The sequence below is a fragment of the Natrix helvetica genome (genome assembly GCF_964273705.1).
Source record: "Natrix helvetica genome assembly, chromosome: Z".
NCBI classification, from domain to species: domain Eukaryota; kingdom Metazoa; phylum Chordata; class Lepidosauria; order Squamata; family Natricidae; genus Natrix; species Natrix helvetica.
The window spans coordinates 26,171,825-26,185,770 of record NC_138554.1 but is presented as its reverse complement, the minus strand read 5'-3'; the positions used below and the strand labels follow the sequence as shown (position 1 = coordinate 26,185,770).

General features: G+C 42.1%; 1 protein-coding gene across 2 annotated transcripts in view; it reads right to left on the bottom strand.

The window, feature by feature from the left end:
• Positions 1-8,217: 8,217 nt before the first annotated feature.
• Positions 8,218-13,946, bottom strand: part of ALDH16A1 (aldehyde dehydrogenase 16 family member A1) — a 66,085-nt gene continuing 60,356 nt past the window's right edge. For both annotated transcript variants that reach the window (XM_081970779.1, XM_081970778.1), the window contains 2 exons: positions 11,592-11,717; positions 8,218-8,497 (listed from right to left, as the gene is read on the bottom strand). In XM_081970779.1, the coding sequence (XP_081826905.1) occupies positions 8,321-8,497; positions 11,592-11,717 (303 nt within the window). In that variant the 3' untranslated portion in view covers positions 8,218-8,320. The remainder of the gene's footprint in view (positions 8,498-11,591; positions 11,718-13,946) is intronic.

The window sequence follows — 13,946 nt, the reverse complement described above, 5'->3', positions numbered from 1 at the left end:
ATCATCCATTGGGGCAAAGAATTCAGTGACATCGTATTGGCCACTCCCACCGTTACACGACTGCCAAACCACTCCCATCTGGTCACATGACTGTCAAGCCACTCCCACCCGGTCACATGGCCAGCAAGCCAGTCCCACAAAGCAGGCCACACCTACAGAAGAGGTTCCCAAAAAATTTGAAACCCACCACAGCTTTAATCACACCATCTGGTTCACATGTAATGATAAGCCAAGACCTCTGGCTGACTGGGAACAAACCAGGTGCTATTGCAGAGCAGTGAATTGGTCCTGCTTGGCAGTTTATGCTGACAGAATCAGCTAATTAAAAAACAAAATCACTCTTGATCATTTGCTTAATGTTACTTCGATAGGGAGATTCTTATCTTGCTCTTTCCTTGACAAGCCAGTGAAGAAAAAAATCCACACTTTCTGGTTAAATTGAGAGGGAGGTTTGACTGAGAGACAGTGGGTCAGCTGTATCTTACCTCGCTAGCTTTTATCTTGGACTTCAGACCCTCCACCCTTCCATACCCACCAAGTTAATTTCACAAACTACTTGGGCTAATTTCAAGACTGTGGCTCTTGAGAGAAAAAAGGTAGACTGTTTTATCCACATAGCCCAAACATGCATGATAAGCGAGATAAAAAAAATGATTAAATAAGTATTTATGATAGAAGCAGTAAAACAGACCGCCTTTTAAAATCATACTTAAGAAGCCGATCTGTCATGGCCCCACCAAGGAGCCCCGTTCAGAGGAGGAGGAGTTGGAATGGGGGACCGTCTGACGGGGATGGCATGTCTCCCTTGGAATGTTTGCACAGGCCAAGGGCTGAGGACGATGCTGTCCCAGGCCCCTCAGGCATAGAGGGAGGTGGTTGACCAGACTGTGAACTACCTGCCCTCAGGTAGACACAGGCGAGGATTGGCTGCAGACAGTCAGTTGTGCTGACAGGCAGCAGATCCCCTCTGATGAGGAATAGCTGCCTCCCTCACTTGATCCAAGGCCACGGAGAATAGAGCAGAGGGAAACTCAAGAGGTCTGTGGGGTTATTCAGGAGGTCGTCTTGCCCTCCCTCACAAGTAACACTTGGTGTGGGTTAGGAAAGGTGTGGGAGTTTGTCTTTGCCAGGAGCTATTTGGTTTACTCTCCTTGGTTTGACTCGTGCTCTTGCATATGTTTTGCCTTTGCCTTGCGGGTGACCTTTGGCCTTGTGGACTTGCCTTTGGCCTTTGTACCTGGACTTGAACGTTGCCTGTGAGCCTGCACCCTCTTTGGGTTTCCTTTGTTGTCTACTGGCTCTGGGGATTGAGAGTAGCTGCCTTCAGGGTAGTGTGGGATGGAAACATACTGACCCATTGCAGGACCATTTGTTGTGGCCTTTAATCAAAGCAAAAAAAGATTCTAGTCTGTAGAGATTTTAGAACTCATCATGGGAAAATCATCAAATTTGCAGATGACACCAAGCTGGCAGGAATAGCCAACACTCCGGAAGATAGGCTTAAGATACAGAAGGATCTTGACAGACTTGAACATTGGGCGCTATCTAATAATATGAAATTCAATGGTGAAAAAAGTAAGGGTCTACATTTAGGGAAGAAAAACAAAATGCAAAGGTACGGTATATGTAGTACCTTGCTCAATAGTAGTAACTGTGAGAGGGATCTTGGAGTCCTATTGGACAACCATTTAAATATGAGGCAGAAGTGTGCAGCAGCTGCCAAAAAAGCCAACACAGTTCTAGGCTGCATAAACAGAGGGATAGAATCAAGATCCCGTGAAGTGTTCAATACCACTTTATAATGCCTTGGTAAGACCACACTTGGAATATTGCATCCAGTTTTGGTTGCCACGACGTAAAAAAAGATGTTGAGACTCTAGAAAGAGTGCAGAGAAGAGCAACAAAGATGATTAGGGGTCTGCAGGATAAAACATACGAAGAACGATTGCAAGAACTGGGTATGTCTAGTTTAATTAAAAGAAGGACTAGAGGGTGACATGATAGCAGTGTTTCAATATCTCAGGGATTGCCACAAAGAAGAGGGAGTCAAACTATTCTCCAAGGCACCTGAGGGTAGAACAAGAAGCAACGGGTGGAAATTAATCAAGGAGAGAAGCAACCTAGAACTAAGGAGAATTTTCCTGAAAGTTAGAACAATTAATAAATAAAACAACTTGCTTCCAGAAGTTGTAAATGCTCCAACACCGGAAGCTTTTAAGATGTTGGATAACCATTTGTCTGAAGTGGTATAGGGTTTCCTGCCTGATCAGAGGGTTGGACTAGAAGACCTCCAAGGTCCCTTCCAATTCATTCTGTTCTAGAACACCTGATCAAGAGGCAAAACTCTAGAAATTGGTTGTTTTTGAGTAAACATTTTGTTCTTGCTCCTTACAGAGCCCTATAAAATTGTGGTTTCTTAGGATTCTGGGGGTCATAATTTGATAAACCCTGGATTTCTGTTGTGAGAGCAGGTTAAAACTAGTTCATGTATTCCCATGAAATAAAAGGTGATCCTTAAGTATGATGCTCTCAGTATCTCACCATCTGAGTAGGCACACATCATTTTTATTATAGTTGTAAAAGATACCCTCCTGCATCTCTGAAACAGATACCTGCTGGGTATCAGCAGATACTCAGTTAGATCCACCTTGATGCTTCTCCTACAGACGGTGATATTGTTCAGCTTGTAGTGGCAATAGGAAAGAGAGACCTTGAATAAATCAAAGTGGAAAGAGCTCCACTATTTAATGGGTGTCTTGGAATTAAGCAAGGACATATTAAAAGACCTTCGTTCTTTTTGGCTCAGCTCGCAAAAAATACAAAGCCATAACCTCACTTGTGCAAACCTTACTAGAATGAGCTGCAAATAAATGGTTTATTCATAGTGCATTATATAGTATCAGAATTGTTGATTCTGTAAACCACCAGTGTCAAACCTTGGCAACTTTTAAGACTTGTGGACTTAAATTCTTAGAATTCCAATGAGGAATTCTGGAAGTTGAAGTCCATAAGTCTTAAATTGCCAAGTTTGGACACCCCTACCACAAACCATACTTACACATGCAATATCTTAATTCAATGTACAAACCTAGTCTTTGTTCTGATGGATAAACTTCATATGTAAGGAACTGGTAAATTGCTTTGGTTACCAAAATTTCAGGACAGCATCAGATAGGATTCTTAAGTCTTGACCTGGCTTGACTCCAAGATCTTCACCTGAAACTCCTCACTCAATGAGGCAAGATAGACAAAATGCCTCTAATCTGTGGAATGCTTTCCCCAGAAATCTCTTGAATGTCTTTCCAGGCCTAGGTGAAGAACCTTCATATTTCCACTTTTAATAACTTTTTTTGTGTTTTATACCATGTCAGGTTTACCATTGTCGGTGTGGCGCCTGCTCTGGCATCCTCATACTTTCTTTCCCCAAAGGACTGAGGGTTGGTGGAGAGGCAAGAGGAAGAACCAAATGGGCCACAATAAACTTGTATGAATTTGCGTGTTGGAATTTGGGAGGGAGATGGCAGCTGAAGAAAAGCAGATCACCATGGGACCGGGTTTGTGACAAAGCGTCTTCAAGGACTTTTGCCCCGAGTGTGGAAAGTTACCAGCCAAAACACCTCAGAGTCCCCAAAACATCCAGGTGGCAGCGCATTGGCTGCATTTGGACTGGTCATGAGGGGAGAGGGATGGGAGAGGGATGGGATTAAAAGTAGTAGTTTTTGTCTTTTGGAGCGAGAAATCAGATTCTGCCTGACTTTACCATAACCAGCATCTTTTAGTAAAAGTACCTTTACTTTAACCAAATGGAGTCAAGGGGTTTTCTTTAACTTTAACTTTTATTTGATTTCTAAACCGCGCCCTCTCCCAGAAGGGACTCAGGGCGGTGTACAGTCATATTAAAAACACAATAAATATACATAAATATAAATATAGCAATAGGTATAGGTGTGGCTGGAGGAGGTAACATATAATTTACTGTATAGTTAAAGTTCAAATTTAAAATTTAAAATATTTAAAAATCTAAAAATGCATTAAAAAACTACCCCTAAAAAACTATCCCGGGATAAGATGTTTGCCAGGAGGTATACAATGGGACTATAAATGGGCCAGGCCAGCTAATTGGAACAGGTGGGTCTTGAGTTTCTGTCGGAAGGAGCGGAGGTCGGTAGTAGTTCTGATATCGGGGGGGGGAGGTCATTCCAGAGGGTTGGGCCCATCACAGAGAAGGCTCTACTCCTGGGCGCCGCCCGTTGGCATTGCTTAGTGGACGGCACCCGGAGGGGTCCCTCCCTGTGGGAGCAAATTGGTCGCAGGGATGTATGAGGTAGGATGCGATCCCGCAGGTAACTAGGTACTGTGCCATGGAGCGCTTTGAAGATGGTGATCAACACCTTGAAACGCACCCGAAAAACCACAGGCAGCCAGTGCAGCTCGCGCAGGAGAAGTGTTACTTGGGAGTACCTGGTACTCCCCATGATAGCCCGCGCAACCGCATTCTGAACTAGCTGCAGTCTTCGGGTGCATCTCAAGGGGAGCCCCATGTAGAGAGCATTGCAGTAGTCCAGACGAGACGTCACCAGCGCATGAGTGACTGTGCGTAGGGCGTCCCGGTCCAATAGGGGGCGCAATTGGCGCACCAGGCGAACCTGGTGGAACGCCCCCCTCGCCACGGCTGCCACATGGTCATCCATCGACAGCCGGGCATCTAGGAGGACGCCCAGATTGCACGCCCGTTCAACAGGGGGCAATTGCTCGCCCCCTATGGCCAGCGATGGGGTCCATAGTTCTTCTCTAAGGAATCAGACTGGGACAGGTCTTACACCATAGTTATTGGCATTGTTCTTGCTGCTGTTGATTGTATTGTGGTGGTTGCTGATTGTGTTGGTTAAAAAAAATGTTACTTAAAACAAATTGTATAATTTGCTCAGAAAACTACTCCTGGAATAAAAATAGAAATAAATCAAAAAGACTCTGGAGATTGGGCAAGTAGTTTTTTCTTATGCTAACATATTTAAAGTATATAAACATTTGACTCATTTTCCCTTTTCATTCCATCCAAGTGAATGGTGTAAAAAGAAGCTGGGAAGAGAGGCAGAGTTACCAATCAGAAAAATCCCGTTTCAAAATTGAAAGCTGCATAGTATCTTGAGTTTGATTACTTGGAGAGCAGCTTTGCCACTGATCCCTTGGAGTTCAGCCTTTCCTAATGAGAGGGATCTCAAATGTCCCATTTAACCCAAGGCAACAATAGAACTCCAACGCTGTTTACAAGCAAGTTGTGTTGAGATGAAGTTTGAAAACCACTTCCCAAAACCGACAATCTCCTGTTGTATTGGGTGTAGAGTTCCCAGCATCATGAATAGCTATGCTAGCTCAGATTCTAAATCCCAACAGATGTAAAAGATGCCAGTTTAAGAAACAATTCTTGAGTCGGCCTTCTTAATCTCAGTGTAAGCTTGTTCTGCAAGTAGTTTTGAAGGGTCATGAAGTCACTGCAAAAAGTGGGCGTTTTTCCATTTCTGAGTCACAAAGAATTCCAGAACTCAGTTGTGAATTGCTTTTCTTATTGAAGCTCACCCAAGCTGATCTGATGTTTACATTTTAGCAAGAGTCTGCAGAGACCGCAACCTTTTATGCCTCCAACCTGTTAAACCTCTGCTGCCCCAAGTAGGCAGGAAAGGATGAAGTCTAAAACAAACTTTACAAGTCGGGGCTTTCCATCTATAGTCTGAAATACCAAGGCCTCTGTGCTGAGAAGATCAGTACTATCAATAGAACAGAATATTTGCAGCTCATGGTTGAACTCTTGAACCCCTGGTGCTCTTTTAAACTTGGCTTTTGTAGACATTTCATTACCCAACTAAGTAACATCATCACATTACCTAGTGGGGTAATCACAAGGAATCTGCTGGCACCTTTTTCAGACTACTGAAATAAATAAACACCTAAGCTGCTGTGAGCTGCAGTTCATTTCATCAGGTGGATGGAACGGCTAAAGCAGTGATTGGCAACCTTGGCAATTGGTTTCTCAACCTTGTTCAATTGTCGGAACTAAGCATAATAGTACACAACATTGTCTGCTACAATGTTGTCTCGGTCAATAACTTCTTCAGCTTCAACCACAATAATACACAGGCAAACAATCAATACAAACTCAAAGTAAACCGCTCCAAACTCGATTGCCGAAAATACGACTTCAGCAACAGAGTGGTCAATGCCTGGAATGCTCTCCCTGACTCCGTTGTTGCAGCCTCAAACCCCCACAGCTTCTATCTCTAATTGTCTACTGTGGACCTCTCTCCATTCCTAAGAGGCCCATAAAAGGGGTGTGCATAAACGCACTAGGGTGCCTACCGTCCCTGTCTTACTGTCCCCATTTATCTGTATTTGCCTCCTTTGTTCATGTTTATGTTCATACCTATACTTGTTATCTTGTACATGTTTGACAAACAAACAAACGAATGAATGAATGTATGTGTGGGCTTCAATTCCCAGAATTCTCCATGCTGGCTGAGAAATTATGCTGCCTAGTTTCAGAATGAAACATGTGCAAACAACCAAGCTTAGAGAGCACCAAGGACTCTACAATTCACCCCTGAGTTATGTACACTCTTTTCTAATAGAATAATGTTCTTATCTGATAGTGTCTTCTATCTTAATTTAATTGTGAAGTGCTTTAGAGTTGTTCTGGAGTTTGCTGACCTCAACATTTGATGAACAAGTGAATAGAGCTATCAGAAATGATACTCTAGAATTTTCTGCATGCAATAAATCATATTACCATTGAACTATGTGTCTCTCTCCCTTCCCTAAGATGAGTGATGAAAAAAAACAAACCCAAGTTTACAAAGAATATTGCACTGAGCTGAATAGGAAGTAGCAATTTTTGCTACAAAAAAAAAAAAGGTAATAGTCATCGGTCTTTTCCAACTTGGCTCTCTTTAAGTTATAACTAACTCAGTTGCGATTAGACTAAGCTTGGATAAGAGACACACAATTGACAAATTAACTCAGCTCCTGAAATATCTCATTTGGCAATCCTAAATCTGACCTTTTTACTGGGTAAGAGTCTATTCTTGGCCTAAGCAACTTGAGACACCTTGGAGCTTCTGATCATTAGACTTCTCCATAGAGATCTTGCAGGCTCCTCTTAGCACTGTTGCCAACAGTTGATCCCCAGTGAGAAACCTGTGAATACTCTACTGTGCAATGAAATGGGATAATTGTAATTTCTTAAAAAAAAAAACACCTTGTAAAGTTACCTCGTAAATCTACGAGAATCCCCATTTCCAAAAATCCAACCCAATCACTTTGCATCTCGATCACCTGCATAATCACTGTCTTAGCCCAGTGTTTTTCAACCTTGACAACTTTTAAGATGTGTGGACTTCAACTTCCAGAATTCCTCAGCCAGCATGGGGAATGGCTGGCGAGGGAATTCTGAGAATTGAAGTCTACATATTGCCAAGGTTGAGAAACACTGCTTTAGACAGTCTATATATCTGATGAAATGAACTGCAACTCACAATAGCTTAAGTGTTTTATTTTATTAAGGTAATCTGAAAAAGATGGTAGCAGATTCGTTGTGATTTTTTTTTTTTTGGCTATTATGGTTCTTTCTACAACTTAGAGTGGCCCCCCTCCTTTCAAAAGAATTAAGGGTAGCCCCACAGTTGCCTAGCAGAGGGCTGCAAAGGATGATGCAATGCACATGTGACCTCCTATGCTCCCCCCCACCCATGCGCATGCAACCCCACTGCATGTGCTCTACCTCTGCGCGTGTGCGCCCAACCAACATGCATACACGTGGCCCTCTGCATGCACCCCATGCATGCGCACTCGACCCCCTCGTTGTGTACGCGCCCCACGCAGGCATGCATGTTTCCCACATATGCCCTGGCCCCTGTGCATGCACAGCAGAGACCCAAAAACCAGCTAACCAACAGGAGGTATGTGCACGTGTGGTGGAGCTAAGCTGGGGTGACGGCTCGCTTGCCCGCAGAGAGGACTCCCATAGGTTCGCTATTACGGTTATAGGGTCTTCTGCCTGAACATGGGTTGGACTAGAAGACCTCCAAGGTCCCTTTCAACTCTATTATTCTGTTATTAGCATAACGCATAACCTGGGAGTGGATGAGAATACATGGCTTAGTGAATTTGCTTAAGGAAAATATCCAGAAAGAATCACCAATTCCATTGAAAACAGCTTGATACCAGTTTAAACAAAATGGTAAAATGCTCTTTTATTAGACATTAAACAATAGAGATGTGGGGTTTTTTTTAATCCTGCCCCCCACATTTCCCCCTCCCCCAAAAAAGCTCAGTTGGGAAATATGTCACCCATAGGCATCCAGACACTTTTAGACTGGGTGGCCTGATACAGAAATTCTTCTCCTGATCCATCTTCTGGATCACTCCAACAACGTATATCAACTCCATAATTCACCCAGGTCCTCTTCAGATTTCCGGCAGAAGCCCATTCCACAAGGCCCGAACCCTGTTTGTGAAACAATCAACATTATCATGAAGCCATTGTATGTTTGCTTACCTGACAAGAGATGGCTACAGAAAGAGACATGGTAGTGACCCAACAGTTAAGCATGCCCATTTTAACAACCTCCTACAAGATGGATTTCAAAAGGATGGTCCAAACATAAAGAAACAGTAAAGAAAATATGAATACCTATTGGAATTTGTTTGGACGTTAATGCTATCTAGACGAATAGAACAAGAAAGTGATAAAGTAAATAGATTACTGTAAATAGTAATCTGCTATAGATTACTGTACGATAAAGTGAATAGATACTGATTTAGGACTGAGGCTTTCAAAACTTTTGCATCTTTAGAGACCAGAGTCATCTTGTAAGGGAGAAGGATGGCGTAAAATTTTAATAACTAGATAAAATTTAATTTAAATATATATCCTCTTCCTCCAGTTTGTTCTAGATTATTTATACTTTTTCCTTGTAGGATCCTCCCTGATACATAACATTAGACTCATGCCAAACACTCTTGTTAAGTTTCCTGGCAGACCTTATTCTGTGAATTTAAGATTTTATCCCCAATGTTATGTCTCAGCTATGAAGCAGCCTTTTCTGTAGTAGGTCATCTAATGCGAGTGGTCTTTGAGGTTCTCTGAACTTGGTTGTTTTCTTGTAGATGTTTCATTGCCCAAACTAGTCGGACTAGCACTGATGATGTTACTTAATTTGGGTAATGAAACATCTAAAACAATCAAGCTCAAAGTGCACCAGAGATCCCTGAGCTACAAATATTGCTGGTAATAGAAGGATGGGACAGTATCTTGTCTGCTTCCAGGTTTAAAGGAGGCCTTGTCAGAATAGTTGAGTTGGCCTGCTGTTTATATTTCTCACAGGGACCATGAAGCAGTTATTACCAGAGATTTTAAGTCATTCAAGACACTAAACCATGGCTTAATTCTGGCAAGGAATCTAAAATGGAAGCTGTCTACAAATTATGATTAGCATTCTAAGTCTAGAACAGCGGTAGTCAACCTTTTTATAGCTACTGCCCACTTTTGTATCTCTATTATTAGTATAATAATAATACTTTATTTACAGTCACTGACCAAAACACGACCACTACAAAAGAGGCACAGCAGCCAGTCACCAAAAGCCCAACTAAGGGAGGTTACAGCTCTCTCCTCTAATGGTCACAGCTCTCAAGAAAAACCTGGAAACCTGAGAGGTGATGTAGGAGGAGACATCCCCAAGGCAATGCACAAACAAATCACAGCCATCAGGACCAGAAGGGACAATTTCAGGAAGAGACAGTAACCTAGATCTGTCCACGCTATACATAGGGCAAAATAGGACATGCTCCGCTGTCTCAACCTTGGCTCTGTCACAAGGGCACAGCCGCTTATTAATCGGGAGCCTCTTGAAACGATCATCCAGAAGTGCTGAGGGCAAGACATTGAAGCGAGCTAGGGAAAAAGCTCTTCTATACTTGGGAATGGTTAGGGTATAAAAATAGGAAGCCATCCTCAATCCATAGTTATTAACTTGGTTGAGAGTCAGGGGGGAGCAAGTTTTATTGGCTCTGGCTCGTAGATATTGACTATTATTAGTAAAATTTTCTAACAGGCCACCGGTTCCACAGTAACGGTGATTTATAAAGTAGAGAAGTAACTTTACATTATCAAATTTATAAAGCAGAGTTACAGCAAACCCCTACTGCCCACCATGAAAGCTGGAACCCCCACTAGTGGGCGGTAGGGACCAGGTTGACTACCACTGGTCTAGAACATTGCTTTATTCCTGGACTTCTGTCATCTCGAATGCAAGTCTCTTATTGAACAAAACAAAAGTAGCTTAAAAAGATATCACTCCTTAATTTGCCCCTTTTTGCTCTTCATTTAAACCCCCGAAGATCTGGTCTCCAAATGCCAAACCAGATACAAGTCCCCACAAAAACTCATTTCCCACCAGGGAAAATATGATACACATGCCTTGCATGATATTTCACAGCTATCGCTCATGAAACCCAACAAATATCAATCCCCATATGCTACCAAAATATGCACCCACAAAAACAAAAATGACTGACCTATTCCCCCAATAATCCCCACAAAAGCGGGGGGGAAATCCCATATGGTTCAAACTCAGAAGCATACTCACACGGACTATAAATAGAGGCAAACCTCAAAAATGCTCATCTATTGAAAGAAAAAAAACATCTATAGCTCACAGGCAAAATCGACTAATGTGTGTGAGGGGGGGAAAACCTAACCATATAAAAAAGGTACTGTTCTTAACAGGTCGAGTATACTTGGGATGTATACAACAGAGGTGTATTCAGCCAGTATGAACTGGTTCGCCCAAACCAGTAGTGGAAATTTCAGATGGGCCCGTCCCAATTCTATGCCGTCCTATTTAGGCATGTTTTCAAGCCACACGCTTGCATGCAAGTGCTCACGCTCACATCTGAGAACTGATAGGGAAAATAAGTGAATACCATCCCTGGATACCAACCTGAGAACTGAAGGAAGAAACTGAGGGAAAATAAGCTAGTCATTGGCTGAACAAACCAGGCTTTTACTTTGCTTGCTGGGAAGACTGACTTTGGCTTGTTCAATAAATCAGCTGTGGAACTCAGTTACATTTGAAGCTGGACAGGCCACAGTGCAGTACTCATAGTCCTCAATGTCAGGTTTCCTAATTGATTCATGAGTCTCGAGCCAAGTTTCAAAATAAAACTACTCGGATATTAGGAGCACCATTTGGCAAGACCTTTTTGCAGTCAGATCTGAGCTTCATTTGAATTGTAGCTGAACTTTACCCCTGTTCCTTCCCTCCCCTCAGTCTGTGTCATAAATCACATTCCCCAATGAGGTGCACCCCCTCCCAAGCCTGCTGCAGTAATCTGAGATCCGACTCTAGCTGAAAGTATGCGTGGAATGCGCTCCCCCCCCTTTCCTCACCATGGCAACTTTAGGAGTCGACACTCAATTTACAACTGTTCATTTAGTGACAGTTGGCTGCAATGAGCTGTTCCATGGCAAGTTGGCCATGTTGAGTTGGATGTGGCAAATTGGCCCATATTGTGCCACAGCCTGCAAGGACACTCACCTCTTTAGACCCGAAGTACCACATGGCTTGGATATCATGATGCTCAGCTAAACTTCGACTCAAGTAATCCCGGGAGCCAGAGATGATATTCACCACCCCAGCAGGCACGTCAGAAGTCTCCAAAACCTGTTAACAATAAAGAAGTTTGGGGAAGTGGATGCTACCAACCACCTAAACCAAGATGCAGTCTTCTTCAGTATGGTACGAAAATAAACCAATAGGTTCTCCTTACAAGGTACCACCTATACCAATATGTAGTTCTCCTGCTTTGGAGATGATTCATGTTGTGTCTGTTTTTGATATTGAGGAGAAAAAAAAGCTGCCACAGAATGCAAAAACTGCAAAAAATGAGAACATAATGACTACTATAATACCATATTGACAAGTATTTCTAGGCGGAAACTAAGTGAGCCCACCTGTACCATTTTTAGTCCTTGACTTACAACAGTAAATTTAGTGGCTGTTCAAAGTTACACCGCCAATGAAAAAACTGACTTATAACAGTTTTTCACACTTATGAAAAACGTTGCAGCATCACCACAGCCATGTGATCAAAATTCAGACATGTGGCAATTGACTCATATTTATGATGATTGCAGTGTCCTGGGGTCATGTGATCCCCTTTGCGACCTTATGACAAGCAAAGTCAAAATGGGGAAGCCAGGTTCACTTAACAACCAGGTCACTAACTTAATAACCGCAATGGTTCATTCACTCAACAACTATTGGCAAGAAAAGTTGTAAAATGGGGTAAAATTCACTTAAGAAATTTCGGGCTCAATTGTGGTCGTAAGTCAAGGATTACCTGTACCATGTTGCTCATGTGCATATGAAGCCCTTACTTGTTTCCTATAGGTAGTCCTCGACTTATGACCACAATTGAGCACTTTTCTGTTGCTAAATGAGACATGCATTACGTGAGGTTTGGCCCATTTTACGACCTTTCTTGACATAGCTGTTAAGTGAACGGTGGTAGTTGTTAAGTTAGTGACACAGTTGTTAAGAGAATCTGGTTTTCCTATTGACTTTGCTTGTCAGAAGGTCGCAAAAGGTGATCACATGATCCGGGACATTGCAACCGTCATAAATACGAGTCTATTGCCAAGCCTCTCAATTTTGATTACATGATACTGCAATAGTTGTTAAGAATGAAAAATGGTCATAAGTCACTTTTGCAGTGCTGTTGTAATTTTAAATGGTCAATAAATAAAACTGTTGTAAGTCAAGGACTACCTGTACTTTCTTTTATAAATTGAACAGGAATAAGGAAAAGAAGCCTCATTCAACCCAAAATTGTCAGGTTTGCTTCTGGCATATTTTTTTCTTCAAATTGACTGTTCCCAAATTATTTGTAAGTTTATACAGAAATGGCGCTCAACTGTGGTCGTAAGTGGACGACTACTTGTAACTGCAGGACACTAAATCGGAGAAACCTGTCCCACGCTACAAAATTATTGCTGCAGTACATTATTGTTCAATCCATTCACCCAAAAACAATCTTTGTTTTGATAAGTTGAGGAGTCTTTCTTTAGAAATCAACATCTCTTACAAATTTAGAGGATAGCGGAAGAACATTCTTAATACCATTGCAAATGTCGGGATGATTTATAACTAAGTAGGAGGCTTTGGCCTTTTAATGATCTAACAAAGATGAAACATGGAAACACAATTCTCCCTATCTCCTCCCCTTAAACGAAGTGCTTGAAGAAGTTCTCTTGGGGGAAAGTCAGAAGTAGACACTGTACTAGCGAGTTTGGTTCTGTTGCTATGCAGAAGCTCAAGCATTTAATCACTTAATTTAATCCATTTATGAAGCTGCCCATCTCAGGAAATGATTCTGGGCAATCAACATTATCAAATAGAGATAAAAGCAATTACATCATAAAGACAAAAATTCAAATACATAGAAACCAAGTAAGAGTCAACAGAGCTAATATAACCAGAAGACGGCTCCTTCCAGACTCCCGGCCTAATATATCTGTAGTTCAATTTTGATAAATTTTGGCCCAAAGGTGCTTTTTCAAGAGGCAACTAAACTTTCTTCTTTTTCTTTGAAGCTGTTTCGCTTCTCATCCAAGAAGCTTCACACAACACAGTCCTTTTGGCAGTTCCAAGAAGGCTCCACACCCGTTGGCACTACTCAATTGACTCTGAAGACACAGATCAACCTCCAAGTGGCCTCAACGATACTCTAAAAGAATACAAATGACCAGCCTGTCTGCAAGGAATATAAATCCTTACATTCCTCACCATCTAGTCAGAGCTGAAGAAGCTTCTTGGGACAACTATGACCTGGATGACTGAGAATCTCTGTAGATGTTAAATTTTGGGCTTCTTAACCAGAATTCTGCACTT